Source organism: Microtus ochrogaster, linkage group LG1 (genome assembly GCF_000317375.1).
Source record: "Microtus ochrogaster isolate Prairie Vole_2 linkage group LG1, MicOch1.0, whole genome shotgun sequence".
Taxonomy (NCBI): Eukaryota; Metazoa; Chordata; class Mammalia; order Rodentia; family Cricetidae; genus Microtus; species Microtus ochrogaster.
In genome coordinates, this window is record NC_022027.1 from 2,399,129 (window position 1) to 2,414,665 (window position 15,537).

Consider the following 15,537-nt stretch of genomic DNA (forward strand, 5'->3'; position numbering starts at 1 on the left):
TCTGTAGACCAGGCTGGTCTCGAACTCACAGAGATCCGCCTGCCTCTGCCTCCCGAGTGCTGGGATTAAAGGCGTGCGCCACCATCGCCCGGCTCTTCCAGAGATCTCGGGACATTGAGCTGATCACGTGGTGTGCCTCTGTTTTCCCCATCTGTAAACCGAGTCTTAGCCCTGGGTTTTAGTGCAAAGACTGGTGTCGCGTCCACCTCTGCCTCCCTCTGGGAGTCTCAACCAGTTGACTGGCTGTAGTTCCCTTGATGTTTCCTGATAACACCCCCTACAAATGGGAAGTTAGCCAGTCCCCATCTCCATGGTAACCAGCCTGCATCCTGCATCTCTCTCCCCCCATCCTTGTTCGCTCAGGAGCAAGCGGCACAAGTCGGGCTCCATGGAGGAGGATGTGGACACGAGCCCCGGCGGCGACTATTACACCTCGCCCAGCTCGCCCACGAGTAGCAACCGCAACTGGACGGAGGACATGGAAGGAGGTAGGGCCTGGCTGTGTGGGTGCAGAGGCAGTTAGGACTACCAATCCCGGCGAGCTCTGTGCTCTCACCCGGGGCAGGAGCTAGGCTAAAAATGCAGGGCCTCTTGGGAGTTGTAGTACGGCAGTATATTTCACCTAGACTAGATTTCTAGCAGGAGCTGTGCAAGTGCCATGTATAAGAAAGAAAGCAGCCCGGGTTGTAGGGCCTCCTGGGAGGGAGTTGTGAGTTCCCGCCGCTCTTTGATTCCGGTGCCGGAATCACTGCCTCCCAGGACTTCTTCCCTGTTGAAGGCTCTTGTAGAAGGATCGGAGTGAAACGACCCCGGTGTGGGCCGTGTGACCTCAGCCAGTCTCTGGTCTCTGATAGTGTCGGAGGTGCTGGCATCCCAGAACTACCCCAGGCCAGGGTGTAGCTTGGGGAAACTGAGGCCGGTGGCGGGCGGGGGCTCTGGGGACCTGGCCTGGCGCTGGCAGGTCCTGCGGCTGGGGACAGACATGCCATGCTAATCAGCTTAGTGGCCTTAATGAGCCGGTAATTGGGGACAGTCTAGACAGGAAGAGAGGTGAACCGATACCCTCCGGGGGACCCTGGGTAAGATGTCTGACCTGGGCAGTTGGAGGGGACAGTGGGGGCGGGGGCTACCCATGCCCAAGCGAGCATGCTGCCCCTCCCGCGCTGGAAGATGCTGCGGGGCACTTTAGCCATGGTGCTAATTCTTGAGACTCTGACGTCATCCCCTCCAGCCTGCTTCTCCTGGGCTGCCTGTTCCCCACCACCATTCTGACGGGGTGGCAAGCCCAGGGTGGTGACAGCAGATGCAGACCGTAGCTGGTACCCCAGCACTTGGGAGGCTGAGGCAGGAGGATTGCTATGAGTTGGAACAGGTTACAAGTACCTGACCTCTGTGGTCAGGACCAGGATCCCTAGGGAATAAGAAAAGCCTTCGAGGATAGAGGAGACCCTCCCCTAAAGATGCCTGTGAGGGCCTGTGTTCGTGGCTGTGTACTATCTCACGGTGCTCTCTCCTGAACCCCACCCCCACCCACAGGCATCTCGTCGCCGGTGAAGAAGACCGAGATGGACAAGTCTCCATTCAACAGCCCGTCCCCCCAGGACTCCCCCCGGCTCTCCAGCTTCACGCAGCACCACAGGCCTGTCATTGCGGTGCACAGCGGTGAGTGTGGTCCCTGGACGCGCGACCCGTGGCCACACAAGTTCTGCCGGCTTTCCAGCCTTTGGTCCTGTTACTGTAACCTTCCAGCCAGGAAGAAAAGATTAGTATGGTGTGGTGGAGATGGCCTGAACTGGGGAGGGGCAGGCTGTAGGGAGCACCCCTGTCACCTATAGAGCCACCCGGTAGGTCCAGGGTCAGCTGACGGTGGCCCTCCTGCTGCTCGGTCATATGTATAAAGTTTTTTGGGCACCTGGTCCCAAGCAGCCTCTTCCTGTAACTCTAGCTGTTTGCCCACCACATTGATAAAGCCATCTGCGGGAAGACACACGCGTGACCATCCGCCTGGGGTCAGGATGGGGTGACCACCCGAGAGAGGGGACTCGGCCCTGTCACAGTAAAGGGGCGCTGACACCTCGCGGCATGAGGGGCCTGTGAGAGACCCAGATGCACAGTGTGGGCCCTGTGACAGGAAGTGTCTAGAACTCGGGGCTCCGGAGATAGGAAGTGGAATTATGGGGGTGTGGAAGGGGCAGGGCGGTTGTCATAGCATAATTCCAGGAAGAGAGTAGAGATTATCACTTGAGCACTTGGTTTTAAGGGTCTCACTGTGTAGCCCAGGCTGGCCTTGAACTCACAGCAGTCCTCTCTGCCTCAGCCTCCTGTGGTTCTGCGTGTGCTGCCCAGCACACTGCCTGCTGCACCCGTGACCTGGTTTTCCTCTTTTTGCATCCTTTTTTACATTTTACTGCCTGGTTCTCTGTCGTAAACGATTTTAGGACATAGGCTCCACTCACCTGTCATTTGCTCTGCTGGGGACCACAGTGGTGCCCTTGAAAAGCTGAAGTTCAACCCAGACTGGTCCCGCTGACCCCATGACCACCCTACGCCTCTGTCCACAGGGATTGCACGGAGTCCTCACCCGTCCTCAGCCCTGCACTTCCCTGCGACATCCATCCTGCCGCAGCCGGCCTCTACCTACTTCCCCCACACGGCCATCCGGTACCCACCACATCTCAACCCCCAGGACCCACTCAAGGATCTGGTGTCCCTGGCCTGCGACCCGGCCACTCAGCAGCCTGGACCGGTGAGTAGCTGGTGTGGCCTCAGGGTTGGCATAAGCCCCCTCTGCTGTAGTTGAAGGCACAGTGAAGCCTGGAGGAGGGGGAGCAGCAGCCATCACCCCGTGTAGCCTGATGCATGCAGGCTACAGGGGATCCGGGCACTGAACCCCATTCCATGGGCTTGTAAAATCTAAGACCTAAGGGCATCAGCGTTGGTTTGTGTGAAACACAAAACATGACAGAGATTCAGATCATTTGGGAGGCTGAGGCAGGAGGATTGCTTTAAGTCTGAGGCCCCTCTGGGCCATGCAGTGACAGAAAGAGCATGTGGGACTTGGGGTTCTCGGATTTGGGGAAAGATGGGTGCGAGGTGCTGCTGACTGAAAGGGTCTGTGGGTGCGGGTGTCCCAGGGGCACATCTGAGCAGGTGTACCCAGCATGTCCCAAATGCCAACTGACTTTAGGGCCTGCAGCCTCCCAGACCTGATGTTCCCAGCACCCGTAAGTCATCAGTCCCCACATTGGCTGTGGTGCAAAGGCACCTTTCCAAATAGCTCCCATTCTGCGTGACCTTGGGCAAATGTCTCTCCCTCTCTGTGCCTCAGTTTATATACCTCTAATAAGTCAATCTGTGGAAATCCCCCCCAGTGAGGGGCTGGGGGCGTGGTCGTGGTGGGACCTCTGCTTGGTATACAGCAGGAACTTGGCAGTGGCACTGCCCCCCCCCCCGGGGCTTTATTGCCACTCTGCCTTTCCCACCTCCTCAGCTCCTCATCCTTTTCTGCCCCTGGTTGGTGTGATTCTTTCGTCCCTGGGCGCCAAGGTTTTGGCCCCAGATAAGATGTGGCGGAGACAGGTATGAGAAGCAGGGCGTGGAGGCACAGGACTTTCATCCCGACACAGAGGGCTGAGGCCAGAGGATGACTGTAGGTTCAAGTCTAGTCTGGGCTACAGAGAGATTCTGCCTCAGAAAAGAACACCACCAGCCAACTAGATGATAAATAGATCTGCACAGACACTCCACCCACCCTACCCTCTCTACGAGGGGAATCAATAAATAAAGCGTCCTTAATAATTGATGGCGCCCTACGCGGGACACCGCCAGCCTGGCCGCGACTAGTCCTGAATTATGCACAGTGGCCTTTGATTATTAATATTTTATTTGCTGCCCCAGCCCAAGGCTGATACATCACCTTCCCAACCACATAGGAACCAGCCAGGATCCCCAGGACCCCAGGGTTACACCCTTAGGAGAACCATGAGGGCTCCAACTGGGTGCAAAGGGAAGGCTGTGTGACCCCCGGGCAGCAGACACTCTTTCTGGTCCCGGTGCCCTAGTGCTAACGGGCTCTGCTCTGGTCTCTCTCCTCCCCACAGCCTGCTCTCCGCCCGGCACGTCCCCTGCAAACCGTCCCTTTGTGGGATTAGGACGGAGGGATCCTCTTACGGGACAGGTAGGGGCCGAGAGGCCGGCTGGGGGGTGGGGGGCGGGGCAGAGGGGCCGGCCGGGGGGTCAGGGACAGTCAGCCTGCTGGCCATAGCCCCCAGGGACACCCAAGCCAGCCTCTCGCTCCTGACCCAGGCCTTGAGCCCACCCTGTGGGTGTGAGGTCTCCCTCTGCCCTGTCCACCTTCAGGACCCCCGAGGCAGAGCACCCCGGGGCTGCGGGGCACATAGTTGAGGAACCCAAGGCTGAGAGAGGAGAGACAAACAGCCCAGGGTCACACAGCGCACTGCAGGTCGGGACATCCCCAGCTGCGCCCCTATCCCAGTTCTCCAAGCTAGAGAGTCCAGAGTGGGAGGCAGAGGCAGGAAGTTTAGGGTGCAAGAAGAGGCTCAGAGAGGGTAGGCAAGTTGTCTATGGTTGCACAGTGGTGTGAAGTCGTCTCCATCCATGTTGCTCCACAACTGCCTTGGTATCCTCTCTAGCTGTCCAGCTCCCTATCTGTGGCTCAGGGAGCCCCGAATGTGATGGCAGGAGACTGGACAGCCCCAGCTGTGTCATTCCTTCCGAACCTGCCCCTTCCTCAGGCCTCAGCCATCTCCCCGCAGCTCCCAGAACTACCCCCACCATCTCTGGTAGCTCAGTAGATCATCGGCCCAGCTACCTGGTCACAGGCCATGGCCTCTGTCTCTCCTCCATGGGTCCAGAATGCACTCTGACAGATTGATGGCTCCCTCTGCCTTCTCTGGGTCAGGACAGGCAGGGCCAAGGTGGTTAGCCATTGCTGGCTGAAGATGAAGCACAGTGACCAGGCCTGGCCCACAGAGGACGCGGCCACACTATGTGGGCTAGGCAAGGGCGAGCAGGCGTGGCAGAATGCAGGCCTCACCCCAGGCACACTAGCAAGCCACAGAAGGCTGTGAGGGGGCAGAACTTCCTGACAAGATCCGCACCCCTACCAGGGAAATCAGGAGGCTGCAGGCCCCCCCCCTTCCAGGCCCCTGCCTCAGCTCTGGGCCTCAGCTCATTCGCCCCGTCAGCACTTCCAGGCTGTCTACATTGTTATTCCTGGCTCAGCTTCCTTGGCAGCCTGGCTCCCTCCCTGCCCCCCCCCCACCTACACATCTGCACACCAAGACCGTGGTCAGCCCCCCACCCCAGGCCCCTTCATATCTGAGCACACAAATAACTAAAGAGCTGAGGCTCTGGCTGCCTCCCACTGCCTCGGTCTCCCCCTCTGCCGGCTTGGCAGACTGGGGGTCCCTAGGGAGGCAGAGGCGGAGGCCATGGTCCAGCACCAGGCCAGGGTCACACCCCAGCCTGTCTGGTTGCCAACGGAAACCAGACATGAAGTAAGGGACAGGAGCCTGAACTTGGCTGGGTGACGGCTGAGAGAGGCGCTGCCCCTCAGGCCACCCCGCCCCGCCCCCTGCAGGCAGCTCCTGGCCTGTGCTCTCAGGCCCCAGGCTGGGACACACACACACACACACACACCACTGTGGTGACTGGGTGGACTTTGCCACAGGCTAGCCCTGATTTTTACGATAGTGCTCACTGATAGCCCAGGGACCTTGGAGGGGACAGAAAGAAAAATCTGGAGCCAGACCATTGCAAGCTTGCTCTTGTCTACCCTCTGGGCCCAGGCAGGGGCATGACTGCTGAAAAGCCAAGCCCAGTGTGGCACTAGGGAAACTGAGGCAGAAGGACCACCTCTCTACCCGAGACCATGCTGGGTACACAGTGAGTTCTAGGCTAGCCTGGCCTAGTACTGCGCCACAGATGGAGCCACCCACACGTGCCCCTTTCGCAGGCTCCACAGTGGGGGGGGGGGTGGAATTAGCAAGGCAAACAGGAGTGTCTCAGCCACCCACGCACTTAATGCCATACGGAGTCTTTGACATAGCATGGTCCCTGCAGGAGACTTACTTATGTGAAGTCCCTGATAGCACGGGCATACTTACACCGAGTATCTGACGTCACTCCCTGATGTTGCTACCGTAGGGTGTACTTATGCTGAGTCCTGTCGTCACGGGTCAAACTTACACCGAGTCCCTGACCAACGGTTGTAGGGGCAGTCGGGTGGAGGTGGAGGCCATAGGCCAGTGTCACACTTGGTATTATGGTCTGCATTCAGGGATGCGGAGTGCAGTGGGGGGTGGAAGGAGGCAGCCTGCTCCTGACACCCCGTTTCTCTCTTTCTCTCCCTCTCTCCGCGGACCACACAGTCCTGGTACCTGGGATAGCGGAGTTGGCCCTCCCACGCCTCCACTGCCGGCGGAGTCCCGGAGGTGATGGCCCCCGCCTGCATTTTCAGTGGAAACTTAGAACGAGCGAGAAGCTCCCTGCCGACTCCCAGCGCGACAGAAAAGACAGACACACAGGAGGAGAAAAGGACAAAAGACAAACAGGAAAAAAAAGAAAGAATCTTCCCAACCAAGATGACAAAAGGTGGGAGCCGCGGGTCTCCGTGGTACCTGCTGCTGATGGACGGCCGCCTGCTGCCCTTCTGCGCCCGAGGACCCTGCCATCATCCCCAGACCAGACGAGCCTGGCCTGGCACCCACACCCAGCATCAACAGATGGACAGCGTGTCCAGGGTGGGCCGCCCAGCCAGGCCCCTTCTCCCCAGACCCCTGCCACCAGCGCCAGCCTCGGGGACCTCCGCTGGTGGTCCCCACCGACGGTGTTTGCCAAAGACAGGGTGCTGGAGGCAGTGCTGGCAGAGGAGGTGGACGTGACCCCCGGCGCGGGCAGCAGAGGCCTGGAGAGCACACGGAGCCGCCCAGCACTGGCCCTGCTGGGGACAGAAGGTGCCACAGGTACTTTGGGACTCCCGGGAGGGTTCTGCGCCAGCCTCCGCCTCAGCCCTCTGGTCCCCTCTCCTTGCGGACCTCGTTTGGAAGGACACATCTCTATGCAATTTGTCCCCAGCCCCACCCCAGCATGAGAGGCCTCGCAGCTCCCCACCGCCCCCGGCCTCCTCTCACACACGGGAAGTATCAGCACTTTGAGAAACAGAGGTGGGGGAGCAGGAACCCCCATGCCGAGGCCCCCGGAGGCGGGAGGTGCCACTAAGTGCCTAACCCCTCCGCCCACCCGCCGACCCCCTCATCCATCAGGGACACAGAGTGGCCGGGGCACCCCCACCCTCGTCCCCGCCTACCCCAGCTCCTCATCGCCGCCTGTACCCTCCAAGCTAGAGAGATGGGACCCCAGGGGTAGAGCTGGGTGTCCCCAAACCCAGGCTGGGGCCGTGTGCTGTCCCCCTACACTTCTACCAGTGCCTTACTTCCTGGAGACCCACCCTGGGGTGCCCCACTGCAGGGGATGCCCCCTTTGCACTTTGACCCCCTGATGACATGGGGCCCGGCACAGGGACCAAGAAGGCTGGTGGAAGTGCACTCGGACCCGGGTGGGAGGGCTGTGCGAGTGATGGGGAGACTGGGTGGCAGGTTCCCCATCTGCTATGCGGACTTCACTGACCTAACAAAAGAACACTAAAACGGGGCGCGAGGTCCGTGCCCCAGACCCCGCTCTGTAGCTCCCGTCCACACCCACCCGGGTCCCCATCTCTGGTGGACCGCCCTGGGAGGGGAGGTTGGGTTTTTTAGGGTCACTGAACCCACAAAGGCTCCTCTTCCCCAACCCCCCATCTTGGCCTCGTCATGCCTGTGTCCCTCCCCTGCCTACGGAGGCCGAAAGCCATCACCGAGCCCCAGGGCTAGGCCTCATCCACCCACTGTCCTCCCGGGCTCGGGGCGAGGCTACTTGAACGTACCAAGCCCCCCCCCCAAGACATTTCCCCAACCTTTGAGGCCTCGAACCCCCACCCACCTGTCCGTCTGTCCTCAGGGACCCTCTAGCAGGGGGAACCATTGGGGACATCGCGGGGGTCACTGTCCAGATGTGGGGCTCGGGCCAGTGAGTGTGGGACAGGCTATACCTAGGGTGGACCTGGTCGGTCCCCTCTGACCCCCCCAAGCCAGCCAGCCGGGTCCCCCAGGGGTCAGGACAAAACCAACTATTTACGTAACTGCATGGTGCTTAAGGCCCCCCGCGACACCCGAGAGTCCCCCGGGGCTGCTGCGTGCATGACAGCTCCACCCGGTCTGCCCCACCCGCCCGAGCCCCTCACCGCCTCTACTAAAAAAGGAAAAAAAGGATACACAAAAAAAATATATATATATCCTTACCAAAAAAAAAAAACATTATTTCCGAATTTGCACGAACTTTTTACCACAACATGTGCCTTGCTCTCCCGAGGACAAGTATTAACTTTTAAATAATATCCGCGCACACAGACGCATGCCCTGCACGCATAGTTACAAACAGACAAGCGATTACATGAAATAAAAAATAAAATCCAAAAGGGTGGTATTTCTATTTGTAAAAGAAATCAAAAGAAGAAAGAAAAACAATTTTATAAAAGAGGAAAAAAAAGACTGGGCGTGGTGCCACACACCTGTGATCCCAGCTCTTGGAAAGCTGAGGCAGGAGGATAGCTGTGGGCGCCAGGTCCAGCCTGTGCCACAGAGTGAGATGCTGCCTCAAGAAAAAGAAAGGAAGGAGAAGGAACCAAAAAATACAAACAAACAAACAAGAAAAACAATACTATTAAGGAAGTCACAATATTGGTCATGGTTTGCGACCCCGCCCCACCCCCCTCAGCCCTGCCCTTACCCTCACCCCGCGCATTGGGGGAAGGGACTCTCCCTGGTGCTCATTCCCTGCCACCCCAGCCCTGAGGGGGCCCGGAGTCCCCTGCCCAGGGATGAGACTCTCAGGCCCTTCCCCACCAACCCTCCCACCCCAGGGATAATGGGGGGTGGAGTGGGGGTGGCATCCCGTCTTCCAGCCAACCCTCGAAGCTGAGTATATGCAATATCTGTCTGTCTGTCTTTGGGTCCAGCTCAGCTGTGGGACGTCCCGGCAGGGGCAGCGGGGACACAGTGGTCTCCGTCCTGCCACTGGGCAGGCCGTTGTCATGTCCGTGATTTCAGTTTTTCTTTCTCTTTTTCCTTTTTGGTTTTGTTGTTTGGGGTTACCTTTGGGTTTTTGATTGTTTTTCTGTCTTCTGTTTACTCTTAAACTTCACCAAAGCTGAGACAATAGCCAGGGGCTAGCAGGGCAAACAGGGGTCCCAGCTCTAAGCCATCCCCCTGCCTCCAACTCCCCACCAAGCAGCGGGAGACCCCAGCCCACCTCACCGCCCACCCTGGCCTGGGCAGGGCCTGTCTGTCAGTTAACCCTGTGGCTGGCTTCTGGCTTTTAACTTTGTCCTTCCCCAGCCTGTGTCCTCCACCCCCAGAAAGTAGGAAATCCACGCGATGACCCCTAGGGAACCATCAACACGAGGGGCAGTGGGTGAGGCAGTGTGCCTGGTGGCAGGTTGGGGGGTCTGCTCAGTACCCCCATTTCTCAGATCTCCAATTCCCACCCAGGTACCGGGCCCCTGCACCGGTCCTCAGATGGTGACTTTAGGTGGGACAGAGTGTTAGGAATTTTGGCTTATTTTTCTGCATGTAAAACTAATACTTTCAAACCTGTCTCCTCCTCAGGCCACCAGCCCTTGTCATCCCCAAACCCAGCATCATGTACTGGTGAGGCCCCCACAGCATACCACTTGGGGTCTAGCCTGTGACCCTAGAAGAGATCTGGGGTCCTGAGCCCTCAAGTCTTGAGCTTGATAATCAGGAATGTCCATTGTGTTGGGAATGACACCAGGAGGGTGGGATCCTCCCAGCTCCTCTCAAAGACAGTGCCAGGGTCACCTCACTCCCTTCCCCAGACAAGACACCCCAGGCCACCAGCAGATGTCCTGGCCAGTGGGGTCAGCCTTCCCCGCCGCCTGGCCTGGCTGCATACATAGACAAGCATTTAGTTAGGAGCTCCTCAGTCCTCTCCAGTGCTGAGCTGTTCCGATGGTCCCTTCTCCTCCTGGGCTCTGGCTGCCAGGTCCAGCCACTTATTCTCTCCCCACCAACTGTTTTGTTATCTTGAAACAGGAGGGTCCAGCCAGGTAGCCCAGGTTGGCCTCCAACTCATGGCAATCCTCCTGCCTCCATTTCCCAGTTGTTCTGACGACAGGTGTGCACCGCCATCCCTGATTCCCCGCCCAGGCCTCATATCCCACTGGTCAGTGACTGTCCTCTCCCTTCCGTCCATCTGTCCCTTCCAACAGGCACCTGTCCACCCATCACAGGGCTGAGGTGGGAGGACTCACAGCAAGTCCCGATCTTGTAGCCATGATACCAAACCGTCATCTCCCAATCAGTGCCTCATACGTCCGATGGTGCAGTGTTGGGGTCCTACCGTGCCTCCCTTCAGTCCCCACTCCTGGAGAGGACTCAGCAGGTGTGCTGGGAGGGGAGGAAGGCACGTACCCCCAAGCCACCACCCCTCCCCAAGCACCCAGCCTTGCTACCCCAGCTTGGAGGACCCAGTTGGATACCCCCAAAACCTCACAACCCATCCAACCTCAGATCCCAGCCAGGCAGCCATGTCTCCACAAAAAGAATTCCGTTTGAGTCTGAGGTCCCCAGTGTGAGCACCCCCGTGTCCCCCGCAGGGCCTGGACAAGCATTGGGTTTGAAGGATTAGACAGGAAGGAGCGCATGGCACGCACAGGTTGCGGCAGGGAGCATGGGGACGGTTTCTCTCTCTTCACTTTCTCTCTCCCCTGTCCCCTCACCTTGTTTTCTGGGTGGTAAGGCTGGCCATTTCATTCTCCTGCCGAGATCTTTTGGTTTTATTTTAAGATTTTTGTTTCCTTTCAACTGTTTTGTATTTTACTCCTGGGTTGTTGCATCTCCGACCTTCAGCTTTTCACAAATGCGCCTGCGCGGCCAGTGGCGCCCTCTCCGCCATCCTCCCCAAGCAAGTGGGGGTCTGGATGGGGAGCAAAGGGCACCCGGCCCAGCTTCCTCCATCACCCGTGCCCACAGCAGACTCCAGTCATAGCCTCATATATTACAAACTCATTTTGGTTTCTGGTTTTTTGTTTTGTTTTGTGGATGCGCCTAAGCACCATTGTCTGCCTGCTGTTCTGTTTCTCCCTATGCAAAAAAAGAAAAAAGAAAAAAAAAGAAAAAAAAAGAAAGAAAAAGAAAAAAGTGAAGGGGGGTACATAAAAGATTCAATAAAAGCCAAAAAAATAAATAAAAGAAAGAAAAAATGTAAAAAAAAATTAAACAAGCTTAAGCTTCAAGTGTTTCAAACTGTCTTGGGTCTTCCTTTCTGTGCGTCCACAAGGGCTCTGGGCAGATCAGGAGGGGACGGGTTATCCCCCATACCCTGTACACACGCTGTGCCTTCTGCCCACAGCACTGGACGGTGCTCACAAGGCCAGGCCCATTATGTAGCCTCTCCCCTTCCCCCTGCACCTCCCACTCACTGCAGGACCTGCTCACCCAAACACTGGGAAGCAGGCTCCAGCTCTACCATAGCTCTGGACTGTTCCACAAAAGCCTGAGGAACTGTGGTGGCTCAGGCCTGCCTAGAGGCAGGAGGATCAGGAATTCAAGGTCATATTTGACTTCATGGAGTTTTTTTTTTTTTTTTTTTTTTGGTTTTTCGAGACAGGGTTTCTCTGTGGTTTTGGAGCCTGTCCTGGAACTAGCTCTGTAGACCAGGCTGATCTCGAACTCACAGAGATCCGCCTGCCTCTGCCTCCCGAGTGCTGGGATTAAAGGCTTGTGCCACCACCGCCCGGCCTTCATGGAGAATTTGAGGCCAACCTGGGCTACATGAGGCCTCGTCTCAAAGAACCCAAACTCTTTACCTAAAGCGAAGAGCTGGGCGCCCCCTGTGACCTCCTAGTTCCGTGGGAGGTTACAGGGAAAGTGTCCCAGGACTCTGTCTCCTGGTCACTGCTGAACAAGGGACTTCAGAGAGGTTGAGGCATCTTCCCAGGGCCACACAGCATAGCGGAGGAGTCCAGGTGAGTCTGAAAGCTTCACAAGAGCCTACTAGGTGCCTCCGCTGACAGACCACCTAGGCCCAGCTCCTTGGTGGCCCAGGACCCTGCACTGGGCTCTGGCCTCCTAAGCCTACACAAAGGGACCAGCAAGAACAGTAGGGTCTTTATTAAGTGAAGGGGCTGGAAGGAAGTATCCCCCGAAAACACCTCCCCTAATGACATGAAGCAAAAGCCCCTTTGGAAAACTGTCCTCAGCAAGAACCAGATGACCATGGGAGAACAGTCCAGAGAAGAGAGACTCTGGCTGAGAAAGTGCGGGCCACAGGGCATCCCTCCCAAACACAAATTCCACTCTAGGGCTCAAGGCCTTCTGGGAGCTGCACAGGGGCTCAGGGGCTCAGGGCCATCGGAAAAGAGGAAGGGTACAGTCGGGCATAGCTGTGGCAGAGAACGGCTGAGGGCTCGAGAGCAGAGGTGAGGGAGAGGGCACGGCTGACAGTGAGGGTGTGCGCGGGGTTGGGTGACAGATGGACACCTGGCCGGCAGGGCTGGCTTCCTTGTTTGAAGACAGTTTTGAGATCCAGGCGATACTAGTCTGGATTCTCGTGGTGGCTACCACTGTGGTTTGCAGGAGCTCCCGCAGGCTGCAGGAGACTTCACAAGACTGTTTTCTTGCTTCTCTCGTCATCTGAGGATTCCTTCTCCTCCAGCTCCAAGCCCTCGTTGCTGTGACCACCCTTCTTGTCCACCTGCTTTTTCTGCTTCTTCTTGTTTATTTTACTGTGGGGTTCAAGGACCACAATGAGAGCCTGTCACTGCTCATGGGATTAAAGGGTCAGACAGTCTCTGGGGCTGCAGTGACCTCAGGGTAACTCACCAGGAAAGGAAACATGAACTCCTTGGACAGAGACAGGTGATGGACAGATGGGTGAATGGATGGGTGGATGGGTGGATGGATGGGTGGTGGATGGATGGATGGATGGATGGATGGATGGATGGGTGAATGGGTGGATGGATGGGTGGTGGATGGATGGATGGATGGGTGGTGGATGGATGGATGGGTGGGTGGTGGATGGATGGATGGGTGGTGGATGGATGGATGGGTGGGTGGATGGATGGATGGATGGATGGGTGGTGGATGGATGGATGGATGGATGGGTGGTGGATGGATGGATGGATGGGTGAATGGGTGGATGGATGGATGGGTGGGTGGATGGATGGGTGATTCAGTGCATGAGTTGATGTTTTGTTGGAAAGGTGTGTGTTTGGGTAGATGTTGGAGTGATGGACATTGTGCAGAAGAAATCGTGTTGTACAGTGGGCACGCAGCCATGTGCTTGGCACTGGTCTGGGCACCGGGCCCCTGTTAGCCTCTCATCCCTCCCTTCCCCCAGAAATCACTCAGTATCACAGAGCTCATCTGCCTGTTCCAGCTGTTCCTCCCCTGCACCTCTTCCTCCCCTGCATCCAGAGCTTGCATTAGGGATTCTGTACAGGAGCCCACTTGCTTGGCACTATTTCTGCCCCAGCTGACCTCCCAATACTGTCTGGCTAAGTGTGGTCACCCATAGGGTACCTTGGCTCCGTGTACTCATTCTCAGTGGACTCGATTCTGACTCTCACCTCTTCATCATCTGGTCTGCACACATAAAAAGACAGGTGTATGTGAAAGCTGTAGGCTGTTCTTTGCCTCCGCGTACCCTCCTGAAGTTATGAACTCCATAAACCAGGAGGGCTGAACAGAGGGTGGGAAGCAAGGCAACCTCCAGGCTGACCTGGGAGGGACCAAGAGGGTTCAGAGGCCACTGGAGGGACTGGGTGGGTAGAGTTCAGTCCTCACCTGGGTTTAGAGCACCAGACACGGTTGACCAGCATGAGGACAAAGACTATGAACAGGAAGCCTACAACTGCGGTCAGGCCCACCAGCCAGGGTTTCAGGCGACGCTCTGTGGCTGTGGAGAGGGGAAGGGGTCAGCAAGAGAAAGGCGGGGTCTGTGAGAGTGGAGGGAGGGGCCTGTGGGAGAGGAGGGGCCTGTGGGAGAGGAGGGAGGAGTCTGTGGGAGTGGGATCAGTTCATGGAAGAATCAGTTCCCAGAGGACAGGTTTAGAAAAGTCAGGATGAGGTGGGACTCAGGAAGAATGGGCACCAACAGCTCTCAGGGGCCTCAGAGGCAGGGCTGTTGAGGAAGACGGGGCCCTGCAGGGAAAAGAGAGAGCTTCTGGAGGGTGGGGCTCTTAGAGAAGCGACTGGGGCACCCTCATAGCTGCCCTAAGGGGCTCAGAGGCCCAGCTTGCAAAGTGCCATGGCTTCAGCTTGGGGCTCTCAGAGATGAGATAAGGGTACTAGATAGAGCATGGGCCCTGGGGAACACCCTTCACACCTTCTCTTCTTCCTATGCCCTCTGTGTGCCTCAGTTTCTCCTAAGGGAGAACCCAGCCCCAACTCTCATTACCGATCACCACCCAGGGTGTGCTCAGCACCCCAATCCTACCCTGCTGGGCCTCGGCAGGTGCCAGGAGCAGTGCGGTCAGGAGGAGTAGCCTGCCCATGGTGTCCATGGCCAATGCTGAGAACAGGTCGGCGTCCAGCTGCAGGTGTGAATGACCAGAGGCCCGGGTGGGGTTAAGACAGGGCGGGTGAGGGCGGGGGAAGAAGGGGGCGGAGAACCTGCCACCTGTGGCCTGGCCTCCTGTGCCTGCCCGGCTGGGCCTCAGGCCCCCGAGGGCAGAGTCTGAGGCTGGTTTAATATTAACCTGGACTGTCCCTTCTTCCCCCACCCCACACCTCCCATCCTGCCCTGGAGACGGCAGTCCTGCGCCAGCCACGTATGACAGGTCCCCAGCATCCCCTGACAGAGGTCAGGCCGCACCAACAAGCTCTCCCACGCCCTCACAAGTACATTCAGCTGGGTGTGGCAGTCAGGCTTGCGGCTGGAGCAGCAGGATCGCTAGCTCGGTCAGAACCAGGCATCTAGGTCGATGTACCCGTGCTCCTCTCCTGCCCTCAACCTTGGGCCTCAAGCTGATCAGATAGTGAGCCCCACCTGGGCAAAGGGACACCCCACCCCGGAGCGGCACAGGGGCAGCCACAGCCTGGGCATGTGAAAAAAGATTCTAAAGAAACAGAGCTTGGGTGCCATATCTGTCACCCCATACACAGGAAGCCTGTGGCAGGAGGATGGCTAGCTCCAGGCCTAGCCTGGGCTCCAGAGCAGAAATTGTGCTGGGGCTGCGCTCACAGGGCAAAGCATTCTCCCAGAATGCACTAGGCCCTGGGTTCCATCCCCAGTGCCCCAAAAGCCAGGAGAGATGGCATAGGCCTTCCAGCCCAGCATTCAGGGGTGGAGCCATGGGAATCAGGACTTTAAGGGTCATCCTCAGCTACATACCATCTGTGAGGGTCATCCTCAGCTCATACCATCTGTGAGGGCCATCCTCAGCTACATACCATC

General features: G+C 57.6%; 2 protein-coding genes across 4 annotated transcripts in view; one reads left to right on the forward strand and one right to left on the reverse strand.

Annotated features, from left to right (window-relative positions):
* Nfic (nuclear factor I C) overlaps positions 1-11,227 on the forward strand; it is a 35,207-nt gene extending 23,980 nt beyond the window's left edge. For 2 of the 3 annotated variants that reach the window (XM_005358979.3, XM_005358978.2), the window contains exons 6-10: positions 364-488; positions 1,537-1,662; positions 2,562-2,746; positions 4,101-4,177; positions 6,393-11,227. In XM_005358979.3, coding sequence (XP_005359036.1) covers positions 364-488; positions 1,537-1,662; positions 2,562-2,746; positions 4,101-4,151 — 487 coding nt within the window. In that variant the 3' untranslated portion in view covers positions 4,152-4,177; positions 6,393-11,227. The remainder of the gene's footprint in view (positions 1-363; positions 489-1,536; positions 1,663-2,561; positions 2,747-4,100; positions 4,178-6,392) is intronic. The other variant, XM_005358980.2, reaches the window with a different exon arrangement.
* Positions 11,228-12,236: 1,009 nt separating this feature from the next.
* Positions 12,237-14,669, reverse strand: Smim24 (small integral membrane protein 24). The gene is made up of 4 exons (XM_005358981.3): positions 14,578-14,669; positions 13,926-14,037; positions 13,662-13,724; positions 12,237-12,865 (listed from the first exon to the last, which is right to left on the reverse strand). The coding sequence occupies exons 1-4, from the start codon at positions 14,642-14,644 to the stop codon at positions 12,742-12,744; spliced, it is 366 nt and encodes a 121-aa protein (XP_005359038.1). The 5' UTR covers positions 14,645-14,669; the 3' UTR covers positions 12,237-12,741.
* Between the last annotated feature and the right edge of the window lie 868 nt (positions 14,670-15,537).

What these genes read in the sequence shown, in the direction of transcription:
- Smim24 (XM_005358981.3), bottom strand. Translation starts at nt 14,644, where the DNA reads ATGGACACCATGGGCAGGCTACTCCTCCTGACCGCACTGCTCCTGGCA. An exon ending in ACCTGCCGAGGCCCAGCAGG is followed by an intron (nt 14,038 to 14,577) that starts GTAGGATTGGGG and finishes CCCTCTCCACAG; the next exon opens with CCACAGAGCGTCGCCTGAAA. An exon ending in AATGAGTACACGGAGCCAAG is followed by an intron (nt 12,866 to 13,661) that starts GTACCCTATGGG and finishes TGAACCCCACAG; the next exon opens with TAAAATAAACAAGAAGAAGC.